Source organism: Marmota monax, unplaced genomic scaffold (assembly GCF_021218885.2).
Source record: "Marmota monax isolate L192 unplaced genomic scaffold, Marmota_monax_Labrador192_F-V1.1 WCK01_AAM20220418_F8-fsc00117, whole genome shotgun sequence".
NCBI lineage: Eukaryota > Metazoa > Chordata > Mammalia > Rodentia > Sciuridae > Marmota > Marmota monax.
Window position 1 is genome coordinate 944,711 of NW_026693023.1, and position 17,725 is coordinate 962,435.

Below are 17,725 nucleotides of genomic sequence, written 5' to 3' on the forward strand. Positions count from 1 at the left end.
AGCAATAGAGCACTTGTCTCATAGGTATGTGTGCATCCCTGGGCTTGATTCCCAGTACAGGGGGGAATAAAGGGTCTGTAGTTTAGTTACAGGGTTAACTAATGTTTAGATCTCAGTTTTGACCAATGTAGTATAGTTATGTAAATAAAATGTTAACACTAGGAGAAGCTGGGTGAATTGTACATACAAACTCTTATTTTTTCTAACCTTTCTGAAAATCTAAAATTATTATTATTTTTTTCACAATATCTTTATTTTGTTTATTTTTATATGGTGCTGTGGATCAAACCCAGTGTCTCACATATACAAGGCAAGTGCTCTGCCACTGAGCCACAACCCCAGCCTTGAAAATCTAAAATTATTAAAAAATAAAAAGTATATTAAAAATTAAAAACATACAGACAAAAGTCTAGCTATCAAGATATCCTTTAGTCAATTGATATGTTCACAAATCAAACAAATAAAAAGAAAAAAATCCAAGTGGCAGAAGATATGTACAAGCAACTCTCCAAATATAATGTACAAGCAACTCTCCAAATATAAACAGTCAACAAATATATATAACAAAAATTTAAATTCAGTAATAATCACAATAAAAACAAAAATTGAACCAATATTGATGAACTGCTTGTTATATATTAGGCTAGCAAGAATTTTTTTAAAAAGTATAACATACAAGTTTAGTTATAGTGTGAGATAGGAGGCATTCTCACAAACTGTGAATGAAATATCATAATACAATCTTTCCCTGGACAACCGCATTATTAAAAGCTATAAAAATGTACATACCTTTGACATCTTGAAATAAATTCTTAGCATATAGGTGCCAGGGTGCATGCTTAGCATATATAAGACATTGAGTTCAATCCCCAGAACCAAACAACTTTGCACAAAATCATACATATGTGTGAAAATATATTTACAGGGATAATCAAAGTGCAAAACCAAAATAAACCAGAAACCAACTTATATCCCAACATTAAGAAATTTTGGATGGGCATCACCATGTCCAGCACCACTGTAATCCCAGTAGCTCAGGAGGCTGAGGCAGGAGGATCAAAAGTTCAAAGCCAGCCTCAGCTATAGTGAGGTGCTACGCAACTCAGTGAGACCTGGTCTCTAAATAAAACTCAAAATAGGGCTGGGGATGTGGCTCAGTGGCCAAGTGCCCCTGAGTTCAATCCCTGGTACCCTGCCCCATTTGTTAGACAAATTCATTGTACAGGTGTATAGTGAATAACTAAGCAATCATCCAAAAGGATATTACAATTTGGGCTTGTAGTCCTAGCTATTCTGGAGGCTAAGGCAGGAGGACTGCTTGAGCCCAGGACTCTGGGCAACATATAGAGACCCCATCCCTTAAAAAAACAAACAAAAAAACCAAAAACTAAAGGATATTACAGGAGAATATTTATTTAATGGCATGGAAAATGTTCATTGTCTAACCAGTGGAGAAAGCAAGTTATACATTATAAAAAGCAAGAAAATAATTACAATTTTACCTGCATATCTGTTTATATGAATAGAAGACTAAGGGGCTGGGGTTGTGGCTCAGTGGAAGGGTGCTTGCCTAGCATGCGTGAGACACTGGGTTTGATCCCCGGCACCACATAAAAATAAAAACAAAAACAAGTAAAATAAAGGTGTCCACCTACAATTAAAAAGAAAAAACTTCGGGGCTGGGGTTGTGGCTTCAGCAGTAAAGCGCTCATCTCGCAGGTGCGAGGTGCTGGGTTCAATCCTCAGCACCACATAAAAATAAATAAATAAAGATTAAAAAAAAGAAAAACTTTAAAAAATGAATAGAAAACTAAGTATAGATATTTAAAAACCTGGCTTGATTATTATTGAGATTTTGGAAATTTTTAGTATGACCCAAATTTTCTAAAATTGGTATCTATTTTTTTTTGGTACTGGAGATTGAAATGGGGGGGGGGGGAACTTGACCTATGACCCATATCCCCAGCCCTATTTTGTATTTCATTTAGAGACGGGGTTCTCACTGAGTTGCTTAGCTCCTTGTCTGGCCATTGCTGAGGCTGGCTTTGAACTTGAAATTCTGCTGTCTCAGCCTCTCAAGCTGCTAGGATTACAGGCATGTGCCACCATGCCAGGCTTATTGTTTTTTAATATAAAAATAAATTATGGGGCTGAGGTTGAAGCTCAGTGGTAGCGTGCTTGCCTAGCATGCATGAGGCACTGGGTTCAATTCTCAGCACCACATACAAACAAACAAAATAAAGGTCCATCAACAACTAAAAATAAATAAATAAATCGTGCTTAATGGAAGACAATATTTGAGGTAAAAAAACGTGTCATATGAACCATTGATTTGCTGTAGATATACATATCCTAAGTTACCCTTACAGAAATGAAAATACCGTTTGCATATTGTGATTTTAGTAGTTCTGGCAAAGCAGAAATAAATCAAAAAGTAAATCTTAACTAATTCACCTGTTGATATTTAATATTCTTCTATGAGACTTACTTTTTTTTTTTTTAAATAGGAGCTCTAGAACTAGAAAAATTGAAAAATAGCTCAAAGGCTGATTCTGGGAATATGGTGGAATAGTAAGCATCAGAAATTTCTCTCTTCATGTAGGCAATAAATGCACTGAAAGAATCTGTCTGGTTCTAGAATTCTGGAACTCTGGAATCTATTCAAGGCTTGCAACTTCTAGGGGAAGGTGAGGATAGTATATTACAGTTAATTTCAGTTCTTCACAGAGTAGCAGCTATGCTTTCCCCACCTCTGTGGCTCCATGGTTGGCAGTAGTGCATGTGTTCCTGTGGCAGCTCGTACACTACTTACAGGAGCCAGAGTGTACAATAATAAAAATCAGGGATATGTGCTCTACTTCTAATAAGAGAGGTGCAGACTAAGGCAGCAGTCATTTTTTTTTTGGGGGGGGGGGAAAGTTTATTGAAAGTCTATTATGTGCTAGGATCTGGGTCATCACTAGGAATATACCAATATACATAATACATTATACATATATATTATACATTCACAGAGATAGTGACAGGATATTTTTTTTCTTTTTTTTATTGGTTGTTCAAAACATTACAAAGCTCTTGACATATCACATTTCATACATTTGATTCAAGTGGGTTTTGAACTCCCAATTTTACCCCAAATACAGATTGCAGAATCACGTCGGTTACACATCCACATTTTTACATAATGCCCTATTAGTAACTGTTGTATTCTGCTACCTTTCCTATCCTCTACTATCTCCCCTCCCCTCCCCTCCCATCTTATCTCTCTACCCCATCTACTGTAATTCATTTCTCTCCTTGTTTATTTTCCCATTCCCCTCACAACCTCTTATATGTAATTTTGTATAACAATGAGGGTCTCCCTCCATTACCATGCAATTTCCCCTTTCTCTCCCTTTCCCTCCCACCTCATGTCTCTGTTTAATGTTAATCTTTTCTTCCTGCTCTTCCTCCCTGCTTTGTTCTTAGTTGCTCTCATTATATCAAAGAAGACATTTGGTATTTGTTTTTTAGGGATTGGCTAGCTTCACTAAGCATAATCTGCTCTAGTGCCATCCATTTCCCTGCAAATTCCATGATTTTGTCATTTTTTAGTGCTGTATAATACTCCATTGTGTATAAATGCCACATTTTTTTTATCCATTCATCTATTGAAGGGCATCTGGGTTGGTTCCACAGTCTAGCAATTGTGAATTGTGCTGCTATGAGCATCGATGTAGCAGTATCCCTGTAGTACGCTCTTTTAAGGTCTTCAGGGAATAGTCCGAGAAGGGCAATAGCTGGGTCAAATGGTGGTTCCATTCCCAGCTTTCCAAGGAATCTCCATACTGCTTTCCAAATTGGCCGCACCAGTTTGCAGTCCCACCAGCAATGTACAAGAGTACCCTTTTCCCCACATCCTCTCCAGCACTTGTTGTTGTTTGACTTCATAATGGCTGCCAATCTTACTGGAGTGAGATGGTATCTTAGGGTGGTTTTGATTTGCATTTCTCTGACTGCTAGTGATGGTGAGCATTTTTTCAAGTACTTGTTGATTGATTGTATGTCCTCCTCTGAGAAGTGTCTGTTCAGGTCTTTGGCCCATTTGTTGACTGGGTTATTTGTTTTCTTATTGTTTAATTTTTTGAGTTCTCTGTATACTCTGGATATTAGGGCTCTATCTGAAGTGTGAGGAGTAAAAATTTGTTCCCATGATGTAGGCTCCCTATTTACCTCTCTTATTGTTTCTCTTGCTGAGAAAAAACTTTACAGTTTAAGTAAGTCCCATTTGTTTATTCTTGTTATTAACTTTTGTGCTATGGGTGTCGGTATCTCTTCCCCACTGTTTGTTGCAAGTCCCTGCCCTTCTGAATTCAAGAGACTTCCAGGGAATTTAAAGCTCCAGGCCCCATGACTCTGCCCCTTCTGGATGGAAGACCCTGAAGACTATAACATTTAAAAGCAACCACAGGGGAATTTTAGTAGTCTTGGCAAAGTTACAATTAACCAAAGAGTAAATCTTTACCAAGTTATCTATTGATTAGTTTGAGATTCTTCTATGGAACTGTTTTCCCCAATTTTGAATAGCTCTAGATTTTAAGAAAAGTTGCAATAGTTCTTCAAAGGTTTTGATTGTCAGCACTATAAAAAACAAAAGCAGAAACAAAAAACCCCACAAATATACAGGAAATTAGAGAGTCACCACGCAGAGAGAAAGATGCAGAGTTAAAGACTTGAGAAGAACTTAATACTTAATACTCAAGTTTATACTTGAGGTTCATCTTTGGTACAACAGAACAAATTCAGTATACACTGGAAAGGGGGAGGTCTGATTGCTAGAGTTACCATATTATTAGACTAAAATGTCCAGTGCTCAACGACAAAAATCATAAGGCATATAAAGAGTAAATCATGGCCCATTGAAAGGAAAAAAAAATATATATATATATATACCAAAAACTGTCCTTGAAAAAGACCTGAAGGTAAATTTACCAGACAATGGCACAACTATGTTAGAGATGCTTAAAGAACTAAAGATATTAAGGAAGTCAGGCCTCATCTGACCTGATGAAGATTTGGGCCTACTTTTTCCTCTATTAGGCACCCTGCAGGGTCTCTGGTCTAATTCCTAGGTCCTTGATCCACTTTTGAGTTGAATTTTGTGCATGGTGAGAGACAGGGGTTTAGTTTCATTTTGCTGCATATGGATTTCCAGTTTTCCCAGCACCATATGTTGATGAGGCTATCTGTTCTCCAATGTATGTTTTTGGAGCCTTTGTCTAGTATGAGATAACTGTATTTATATGGGTTTGTCTCCATGTCTTTTATTCTGTACCACTGGTTGACATGTCTATTTTGGTGCCAGTACATGCCATTTTTGTTACTATGGCTTTGTAGTATAGTTTAAGGTCCAGTATTGTGATCCCTCTTGCTTCACTCTTCTTGCTAGGGATTTCTTTAACTATTCTGGGTCTTTTATTTTTTCCAAATAAATTTCATGACTGCTTTTTCTATTTCTATAAGGAATGATGTTGGGATTTTAATTAGAATCACAATGAATCTGTATAGCACTTTGTGTAGTATCGCCATTTTGACAATATTAATTTTGCCTATCCAAGAGCACAAGACTCCCGAAACATAAGAAATAAAATCAAGAATTAATAAATGGGATGGATTCAAACTAAAAAGCTTCTTCTCAGCAAAAGAAACAATAAATGAAGGTGAAGAGAAAGCCTATATTTTGGGAGCAAATTTTTGCCACATGCACATCAGATAGAGCACTAATCCCTAGGGTACATAAAATACTCAAAAAACTTAACACCAAAAAAAAAAAAAAAAAAAAACCCAAACAACCCAATCAGTAAATGAGCTAAAGAGCTGAACACACTTCTAGCAATTAGAGAAATGCAAATCAAAACTACTGTAACATTTCATCTCACACCAGTCAGACTGGCAGTTATCAAGAATACAAACAACGGGGCTGGGGATGTGGCTCAAGTGATAGCGCGCTCGCATGGTATGCGTGCAGCCCAGGTTCGATCCTCAGCACCACATACAAACAAAACAAAACAAAGATGTTGTGTCCGCCGATAACTAAAAAAAAAAAAAAAAAAAGAATACAAACAACAATAAGTATTCGTGAGGGTGGGGGGGGGGGAAAGCACACTCTCATACATTCCTGGTGACACTGCAAATTGGTGCAATCAATCTGGAAAGCAGTATGGAGATTCCTTAGAAAACTTGGAATGGAACCCCATTTGACCCAGCTATCTCATTCCTTGGTCTATACCCAAAGGACTTAAAATCAGCATACTACAGTAACACAGTCACATCAATGTTTATAGCAGCTTAACTCACAATAGCTAAACTGTGGAAGAAACCTAGATACCCTTTAATAGATGAATAGATAAAGAAACTGTGTTATATATACAAAATTACTCAGCATTAAGAAAGAATAAAATTATGGCATTTGCAGGTAAATGGATGGAGTTGGAGAATATCATGATAAGTGAAGTAAGCCAATCCCAAAAAAAGAAAGGCCAAAATTTCTCTCTGGAAAGCGGATGCTGATCCATAATGGGGAGGGGAATGGGAAAAATGGAGGCACTTTGGGCAAAGGGGAGGGAGGGGAGGTGAAGCAAAATGGGGGCAGGAAAGATGTTGTAATGCGATGGACATCATTACCCTAGGTACATGTATGACTGCACATTTGGTAAGATGCTACATTGTGTACAGAGAAATGAAAAGTTATGTGGCAAGTGTGTACAATGAATCAAAATTCATTCTGTTGTTATATATACCTAATTAGAATTTTTTTAAAAATGTGGAGAATGTCAAGAACATGATGTATGAAAAAAATGGAAATATCAATAAAGTGATAGAAAACCCAAAAGAAACTAGAATAGATGAAAACTGAAATAAACAACTGAAATAAAAAAAAATTTACTAAACAGATTTAAAAGCAGTTTTAAACAGGCAGAATTCGGTAAATCACCATCAAGGGGTCTGACATACACATTGGAATACTCCAAAAAAGGAGAGTGAGAGAAATAAGGGAAGAGAGTATTTAAAGAAATAAGGGCTGGAAACTTTCCAAACTTGATGAAAATACATGAACATAGACATTCAAGAAGTTCAATGGGTTTTCCATGCAGAATGACAAACTGTTGAAAGCCCAAAGAGAAAACTGTGAAAGTATAAAAAAGTATTTCATTATATACAAGGGATCCTTAATAAAAATAATTAGGTCTCTCACCAGAAATTTGGGAAGCTAGAAGGCAGTAGACTGATAGATATCAATCAAGAATCCTGTAACTGGGGCTGGGGCTATAGCTCAGTGATAGAGCACTTGCCTAGTACGAGTGAGACACTGTGCTTAATTAATCCTGAGCACCACATAAAAATAGATAAATAAATAAAGGTATTGTGACCATCTAAAATTAATATATATATATACACACACACACACACACACACACACACGCTGTATCTGACAAAATTATGCTTCCAAAGTGAGGATTAAGACATTCCCAGATATACAAAACCTGGGGGAGTTTGTTACCACTATTCTGCTCTGTGAAAGTAAGTCTAGTTGGTCAAAATGGAAGGATGTTAGACAGTAATTTGTAGACATATGAAGAAATGAAGATCTCAGAAAAGGCATACACAGGAGCAATTTATGGAAACTAGTATCACTGTTGACAATGGTACATAACTCCACTTTTTGTTTTCTACATGATTTAAGATATTAATACACTTAAACAGCTATTGGTATAAAAGCTAGTACTATTGTACTTCTGGCCTGAAATTTCACAGTTTTGCTTTTTACATAATTTAAGGGACTGATGTATTTAAATTATGAGTTTATGTTTCTGAACATATAATGTACAAAGATATAACTTTGTGACATCTACAACTGAAAGTGAGAAAAGAGTTTTAAAGGGGCAGAGTTTTTGCATGTTAAGTTAAACTAGTATAAATTCAAATTAGAATTTCTAATTTTAGAATTTTAAATGTAATTCCTAAGGTAACCACAAAGAAAATAACTAAAAAATTGGAAATACGTTTGACTGCATGCATTTCAGACAAAGGATATTCAACCTATATTAGAAATGAGGGCCAGGCATGGTGGTGCATGCCTGTAATCCCAGCAGCTCCAGAGGCTGAGGCAGGAGGATCATGAGTTCAAAGCCAGTCTCAGCAAAAACAAGGTGCTAAGCAACTCAGTGAGACCCTGTCTCTAAATAAAATACAAAATAGTGGTCAAGTGCCCCTGAGTTGAATCCTTAGTGGAGGAGGAGGGGGAGGAGGAAGAAAGAAGAAAAAGGAAGAAGGAGAAGAAGGAATAAGGAAGAAAGAAGAAAAGAAGAAGAAATAATATAGAAAATAGCAAACAGCAAAATGACAGAAATTCTTTCTATTTTCAGTAGAAATATATTAAACTCTCCAACTGACAGAAAGAGAAGGAAGGCTGGGGATGTGGCTCACTTGTAGAGTACTTTCCCAGGTTGTATGAGGCCCTGGGTTAAATGGATCCCTATTACTGGGGGTGTGGGGTGGGGGAAGAGACTGGCAGAATTAATAAAAAACAAGATTCACTATATGCTGCCTATAAGAGATTTACTTTAAATTGAAAGACACAAATAAGTTGAAGATGAAAGGATGGAAAGGGATATTCCATATAAATAGTAACAAAAAAAGAGAAGGATGGCTATACTATCAGACAAAATAGACTTAAAATAAAAAAGAGGTCTAGGCACAGGGATGCATGCCCATAGTTTCAAAGACTCAGAAGGCCCAGGCAAGAGGCTCCCAAACTTAAGGCCAACTTCTGCAACTCAGTGAAACCCTGTTGCAAAATTAAAAATTAAAAAAAGTGGGGGCTGGGGATATAGCACAGAGTTAGAGAACCCCTGGAATCTGTCCCCAGTACCGAAAAAAATAATTGTAAAAATTTAAAAAGAGGGACTGAGGATGAGTTCAGTAATAGAATATTTGCCTAGCATGCAAAAGACCATAGATCTAATCTCCAGTAATGGGTGAAAAAAGGAGAGAAAGAAAGAAAAGAAACGAGAGCAAAGGAAGACATTTTTTTTTTTTTTCATTTTTGCAGTACTAAGGATCAATCCCAAGGCCTTGCAGCACGTGTTAGGCAAGCTCTCTACCACTAAGCTACATCCCCACCCATGAACATTAAATAGTTCAAAACTGCAAGAAAATATTCTAATTATAAGCATTTACATATCTAGTAATAAATCATCAAAATATCTGAAGCAAAAATTGACAGAACTGATAGAAGAAATAATTCTATAATAACAACTGGAGATGTCAATGTCCCAGTCTCAATAATGGCTAGAACCACCTAATAGAAGATTAGAAAGGAAAAAGAACTTGAACAAAAAATAAACCAACCAAATCTAACAGGCATATACAGAATACTATTCTCTAGTAACAACGACATATACACATCTGTTTTTCCAGATCTACCAACTGAGTGTTAATAAATTATAAAGACAGATTATATGTAAATATATTCTCTGACCAAAATGATTTGACATTAAGAGATTTAACAACAATAACAACAACAACAACAGCGGTACAGCGCTCACCTAGCGCGTTCGAGACCCTGGGTTCAATCCTCAGCACCACATAAAAATAAATAAATTTACGGGGTAAAAATGGGAGTTCATAACCCACTTGAAAAGTGTGAAATATGATATATCAAGAACTATGTAATGTTTTGAACAACCAACAATAAAAAATTTAAAAAAAAAAAAAATAAAAATGAATGAAAAGAAGACCAGTAGAATAGATGAAGGAGAATAAGGGGAGAGAGGAGGGAAGGGAATAGGTGGGCACCAGGGACTGAAATGGAATAAATTTGCATGTATGATTATGTAAAAAAAAAATAAATAAAAAATGAAGTGAAAATGTACTTGAAAAAAAATAAATAAAAACAAAGGTATTGTGTCCAACTACAAACAAAACAAAACAAAACAAAAAAACCCACTATTTTCACACACACAGACAGAGATAATTTGGATAGTCCTTTATAACCCATGCCCGGTTTTCCCTAAAATTAATATTTTAGATAACTATTGAAGAAATTTATAATGGTATAATATTACTATCTAAAATGACTGTAAAAGTTAAATAACTTTAGTTTACACTAAAATTATTATACTACAGTGTTTCAAAAGAAGACACTTAAACCACTGTGGTATTACTTATGGTATGAATAAAAAGAGACAAATAGAAGGGATAATCAATCTAGAAAAAGAAATACACTGGGACGACAAAGATGATGGTTTCCTTTGCCTCCTTGGAGTTTTACTTTGTGCTCCACAATCGAGTAAAGAATCAGAAATAGAAGTAAATACCAAATGATCATGATGACAAAAAGAATTATTATGATATATAATTCAATGAAAAATACTAAGAATTTATACTAAAAAGAAAGTGTGTTTAGGGCAATTTAAAGCAAACTATCCATTGTTTAATATTTTTATGTTACTTACCTTAAAAATTATAATGTTCTCTACCATAATGTTTCGACTATGAGCATAATTCAAGGCAACATCAACATGTCTAAATATATAAATTCCAAGGTGAGGATTTCCTAATATCTTCAATGTAGATGCTTTGGTACTTATCCCATTCTGATATATCTCTAAAACATCACTCTGAGGAAGTGCTAAAAAGCAGAAATGTTCTTCAAGCTCTCTGCCATGTTTTCTTCTCTCACGCATCTCTGATCTAAATCAAAACAAATAATGGTTATTGTTAAATGGGAAAATAAATATTTCATCTTGCCACAGTTAGAAAGCAAGAAAAGTGTTGATAATATTCAGAGGTGTCACTACTGTATAATAAGAAGTTACAATGAAAATCATCTAAAGATAGAATTCAAGCCAGGCACAATAGTGCATGCCTGTAATCACAGTGGCTCTGCAGGCTGAGGCGGGAGGATCACAAATTCAAAGCAGGCCTCAGCAAAAGGGAGGCACTAAGCAACGGGGCAAGACCCTGTCTTTAAAAAAAAAAAAAAAAAAAAAATCCAAAATAGGGCTGAGGATCTGGGGATGTGGCTCAGAAGTCGAGTGAGCGCCCTTGAGTTCAATCCCTGGTACCACCCCCCACCAAAAGATCAAATTCAAATTACATGTTTAGAAAAACAAAACAAAACAAAAAAACCCAAATTACATGTTTAGGATTTATGGGGACCACATTTTATATAGGCTGTTAATAAGAATGAACATTTTTTGAATACTGCTGATATACCCATTAAAAGTTTTAAGCTTTATGTGCATTTATCAATCTGTTTTCAACTACCCAAGAAGTTATTACTACTGTTATTTTTATACACTGGTTTTTTTAAATGAGAAAAATAAGGTTCAAAAACTTAGAAGTTGCCAAAGTAGCAAGGTGACGGGTGACAGGGTTGGAATTACACAGGCATGTTTCATTTTATTATGCCTTGGTAGACACACGGGTGTGTGTACTTTCTCTTTTTAACAAATTAAAGGTCTGTGGCAATCCTGTGTCAAGCAAGTATATCAATGTCATTTTTCAAAAAGGCATGTGCTTACATTGCATCTATGTCACATTTTGGTAGCTCTCTCAATATTGAAAACATTTTATTATATCTGTTACAGTGATATGTGATTAGTGATCTAGAATGTTAATATTATAAAAATGTTTTGGGTGTCATGAACTACACCCATATGAGATGGTGAACTTAACTGATAAATGTGTTCTGCCAACTGACTGTTCCTTAGTCTCTCTCTCCTAGAGCCTATTTCCTGTGACACAACAATATTGAATTAAATCATCAAATACCCTACAGTAGACTCTAAGTGTTCAAGTGAAAAAAAAAAAAAAGAGTTGGAACACCTTTTATTTTAAATAAAAAACTTGAAATGATTAGGTATATTGAAAGCTGAGATGGGCTAAAAGCTGTGCCTCTTGTGCCAAATAGGCAAGTTCTAATCATAAGGGAAAAGGTCTTAAAGAAGAAAGTCAAGAATTCTAATCCTGTGAACACATGAATAAGCAAATAATATTACTGCTAATATGAAGTTTCAGTAGTTTGGATAGATCAACAGCTACCACATTCTTGTAAGCTAACACCTAAGTCAGAGATGAAACAGCCTTACATTGGAAGATGCTGTCTAGGTCTCTGACACATAACAGAGATAAAACAACAGGGTGATTCTTGTTACAAGTGAATGAAGCTGTTCAAGCTGAAGCCAATGCTCATTTAGCATTGTGAAAATCCTAGAACCTTTAAGAATTATAGTAAACTTCTGCCTGTGCTATGTAAATGGATCAACAAAGTCTGAGCACAGCCCATCTGCTTACAACATCATTTACTGGATATTTTAAGGCCATGATGAGATTTAATGTTCATGAAAAAAGTTTTTTCAAATATTACTGCTGACAATGCATCGGTCACCAAAGAGCTGATGGAGATGTACAATGAAATTCATGTTGTTTTCATATGTGTTCTGCAGCTTGTGGAGTAATTTTGACTTTCAAGTCTTATTATTTAATAAATAATTTTGTAATGCTATAGATGCCACAGATAGTGATTTTGCCTGATGGATTTGGACAAACTAAATTGAAAATCCAGAAAGGATTTACCCTTCTAGAAACCATTAAGAACATTTGTGATTCATGGGAAGAGGTCATACCATTATCAACAGGAGTTTAGAAGAAACTGCTTTCAACCCTCATAGATGACTTTGAGGGGTTCAAGAATTTAATGGAGGAGGTAACTGCAGATGTGGTGGGAGCAGCAAGAGAACTGAAGCACAGCAGCAGTAGAGCCACGGAACTGCTGCAATCTCATGATAAAACTCTAATGAATGAGGAATTGCATCTTGTAAGAAAAGAAAGTGGTTTCAAATAGAATCTACTCCTAGTGAAGACTCATGGAAGGCTTAGATAATTGTTTAAAAAAATTTCCTCCAGTGCTGAGGATTGAACCAGGGCTTTAAGCATACTAGGTCTAATGCTCTTATGCTGAACTATACCCCTGGCCCTGATTGCTAACATTTTTCAGCCATAAAATACTTTTACATTACATGATAGTATCATACACTTAAAAGACTACAGAACCATGTAGACATAACATTTTTATGTACTGAGAAACCAAATATTTGTTCTAGTCTGTAAATGAACCTGCAACATCCCTGAGATATGCATGCACATGATAATTCTTTCAGGTTCCAGAACTCAAGTTCTTGCTAATTGTGTTATGGAGGAAAGAATGTGCATTTAATAAATGAAATATATTTCTGTTATTTTACCATATGTATCTTTATACCTACACAAACAGACACACATAGTTGACCATCAGGGGCATTCTCCATTCTTCAGGGATCTAGATTACAACTGGGAGAAACAAGCTAATGTTTGATTTTTGACTGCTAGCTTATTAGTAATTAAATTATGAATCATTTTCAGAAAAGATTATAATCTAAAGTCCAGATACTTTTGATTTACTACTATAACAAGACCCACTTTAAGCATGTAAAATATAAAACCCTCCCCTCAAACTGGCAGATTGGAGTGTTCTATAAGACCTGCTCAGGAACAGTAGCAAGAGCATCTGCCATTCCAGGTGGTACAACATGACAGAAATGTGACTCCAAGTGATTATCTGCAACAGAGACACTACAGAACACAGCAAAGGCATGCAACAAAGAAAAGTTGTTCTTGAAAACTACATGCCTTTAAAATGTATGTAGATTCTCACAGAATTTGTATGAAGTGTAATATGTACAAAAGCATATTAAAATTTTCAAGAACCACCAACTGTTAATGGTAGACATGACAAAATGTGGTCATATGACATGGTAACATGGCTGACTAGATCATAACCACTTTAAATTTTTTAAAATTTATTCTTTTTAGTTATATATGACATTAGAATGTATTTTGACATACATATATGAAGTGTAATTTCTCATTTTTATGATTGTATTTGATGTAAAATACTGGTTGTGTATTCATATATGAACATAGTAAAGTTATATCTATTAATTCTACTGTCTTTCCCATTCCCATACCCCCCCATTCCCCACTTCTCCTGGCGTCCCCCCAATCTGGTAAACCTTCACTACTGCCTCTCGCCCCCATCATGAGTCAGTATCAGAATATTTGGCCTTTGGTTTTTTAGGATTGGCTTATTTAAAAGTTAGCATGATAGTCTCCAGTTCCATCCATTCACTGGCAAATGTCATAATTTCATTCTATATACCACATTTTTTCTTTATCCATTCATCTGTTGAAGGGCATCTAGGTTGCAGAACCACATACCTAATTCTTAGTTCCCAGAGATGTTACCCTTCACTTACAACTCCACATGTCAGCATTTCCTGCTATCACTAGATTATGTTAACCACTAAGATCTCTATGCTGACCCTTAAGGGTAAATTCTCACAGAGGAATTATAAAACCTTTTTTTTTTTTATTACTGGGGATTAAACTCAAGGGCACTCGACCACTGAGCCACATCCCCAGCCCTATTTTGTATTTTATTTAGAGACAGGGTCTCACTGAGTGCTTAGCTCCTCACTGTTGCTGAGGCTGGGTTTGAACTGGCAATCCTCCTGCCTCAGCTTCCCAAGCCACTGGGATTACAGGCATGCATCACCATGCCCAGCCCTTCTACTTTAAAAAATTTTTTAATTTTTCAATTGTTTTTTCTTGGTATTTGGAAAAATATGAACTTTCTGAGCACTGCCTAGAGGGAATTCTTATGTGCAAAAGCTAATAATGCCACAAATGATGGGGGAAAGGGAGGGAAGAGAGAGTGTATTGTTGTAAGGTTCTTAAACAATACATGAATATAACATTATTTGAAAATACACTGTGATAAAGACAAGGTAAACCCTAGAGCAAGGTTTTTCAACAGTGGCACCAATGATTATTTCAAAAAGTGAACAGAAGGAAAGAAGAAGAATGGTAGCAAGATACAGGTATACCGGAGAAAAAAACAGAGAACAAGATAATTTGTTAGAGAAATAACAGAGAGAAAGTAATAAAAGAAACAACAACAAAATAATCTTTCTTGGGTCTAAGAAAGATCATTTTTTGTGCAATTTCTCCAAAGACTACAGCCTCATGAAACACAGTCTATGGCCCACGAAAGAAATGTCAACCTCCCAACTGGAATAGCAGGGTCCTTACTGCTCTTTTTCCCCTGAATTAAATCCATACTTTATAATCTATTATGAGCAAGTAGCCTTCTGCAGGTATTAAAGTCAGTTCTGGTTGGGATGCCATTGACTTCAAGTACAGAAATCCATTCAAACTGCATTAGAAATAAGTTAACTTTCTCATAACATGAAGTTCAGAAATCAGGCTGCCCTTATAGGATTAAATGATTTTGTGACTCCAGAAGTATATATGTTATCAGAGATCCAGGTCTTTCCCATCTCTGCTCTGCTGTCCTTAGCTTTGGGATCATCCTAACACTAGCCTCTATTATTCCAAGAATGCTGCTATCAGTGGAACAAATGGAAAAATTTGTTCATATCAAATTGGTTTCTATTTTCCCAGAGACTCCAAGACAGTCTTTTCTCAGTATGGTATTGGTTCAAGCTGGTTTAGTTCGTATACCCTTGGAACCAATAATTGATAAAGTTGATGATATTAACTATGAATGGCTCAAACTATGCATATAGGATAAAATGTAAACTCAGACATTTAAATAAAAATTCAATGAGGCAGAGTATTAATGTTTAAAATTATATTTTTCACATCAATAAAATATTTAAAAGTTATCTTAAAACAAAAAACAACCTGATTCAAACAGGTTAATGGACTTAAGGAGAGCTAAATTCATTTCTCTCTCATCTAGTAAGGCTAACTCAAGTTTCTTAACTATTCAAAACAAAACTTCTCTCAATGACATATATATTTGTGTGTGTGTGTGTGTGTGTGTATATATATATATATATATTTATTTATTTATATATATATTTACTTTTACATTTTATTTAGATAAAGGGTCTCACTGAGTTGCCTTAGGGCCAAGCTAAATTGCTAAAGCTTGCTTGTACTCACAATTCTGCCTCAGCCTCCCGAGTTACTGGGATTACAGGTATGTGCCACCATGTCTGGCTCTTCCAAGGATCTTAGGGGAACAATTAATTCCTCACATATAAATATTATATTAAATATAACATTATATTTTTTTTTTTAAGTTTTATTTTTTGGTACCTGGGATTGAACCCAGAAGGGCTTAATCACTGAGTCAAATCCCCAGCCCTTTTTATTTATTTGTTTTTAATAAGATATAGTCTATTTTAAAAATCTTTTTACCTTTTTTTTTTTAAACTACCTTTTCATTTTTTATTTTGAGACAGGGTCTGGCTAAGTTGCTTGGGGCCTTGCTAAATTGCTGAAGCTAGCTTTGAACTTGTGATCCTCCTGCCTCAGCCTTTGGAGCTGCTGGAATTATAGGCATGTGCGACATCATATTATCTTAAATTTATCTGTATATCTTCACTAGTAGAATGGGAACATTTTAGACTTGAAGAGAAAACTGAAGTTATCAAATATAATGTCTGATTCAGTAAATACTCAAATACACAAGTTTAAATGAATGTTTTGCTGATTTTAAAATTTAAGAATTAGCAGAAAAAATGTTGATAAGAAGTGGAGACTACTATGTTCTTGAAGTTACTTGCTTTTCTTGAGATTTCAGACTTACATACTGATTTCCTCCTCTAAGATGAGAAATGAAAAGAAAAGCCAGAGGTAGTCAATATAATTAATAGTTTTTCTTTTCATCTCTCCATTCTGTTTGTTAGTCTCTGCTGCTAATTATTTTGGATATTTTACCTTTTATTTTTTATATGCCTTAAGGTTATTCATAAAAATGTAACTTAACATTTAAGCACACATTGTTTTGTACTATGACAATACTCCCACAACATAGTAGGACACAAACCAATATATTGTGGTAAATTCTATAAAGTACTATGTATGGGAAACAAAGGAGTTTCCCATATCATCAGGTAGTTGTTCTAAATTTTCTGTAACACTAATTACGAAAAAGTCACTGATTGAAAGGACAACATTGTAAATACCTAATCAATTCAAAGACTGTCCTGAAATTCAGAATACTAACATTGTAAATACCTAATCAAAGAAGAGTGCCAAAAACTCTTTGATCAAACTGCTACTTCAATATGAAAGTGGTAGGATATATATCGTCCTTTCCACCAAAACGCAAAGCTGTAGTTTTCAGAGGGGAGAATAGATATCACAACTAACTCTTGTCATACCCACAAATTCCAAATCTCCAAATTCATACGAAGTGGAGCAGAACTAATTATAAAACAAAAAGAGAAAACAGAACATAAAAAAAACAACTCAGGGTCTATTAAGCTATAGTTTAAAAGTACTAAATAGTAAAATAGACAAATTCAGAAACACAACATTCATACCATACCTATAATATAAAATATTTAATGTGAGAATTTTGCATATGCTCATATTATTTTGTATTAAAAAAATAATGTAATGTGCTTTCCCAAAAAGCTGAAGAGGCATTTTAAAAATTGTCAGAAACAGCAGCAACAATCCAGAAAGAACAGTTTTAGTGGGAGGATGGTAATAGTCAAATAATCCTTTTTTCTTAATTAAAGCATCAACTCAGTCTCTTTAAGAGTTGAGTCAAAGAAAAAAGTTACTTTATGATTAGTCATTCTTTTACATTAGCCAGGATATA

General features: G+C 35.1%; 1 protein-coding gene across 1 annotated transcript in view; it reads right to left on the reverse strand.

Annotated features, from left to right (window-relative positions):
• Positions 1-17,725, reverse strand: part of Tex15 (testis expressed 15, meiosis and synapsis associated) — a 55,932-nt gene that overhangs the window by 26,931 nt on the left and 11,276 nt on the right. Inside the window, exon 3 of the mRNA XM_046453315.2 lies at positions 10,497-10,734. Coding sequence (XP_046309271.2) covers positions 10,497-10,734 — 238 coding nt within the window. The remainder of the gene's footprint in view (positions 1-10,496; positions 10,735-17,725) is intronic.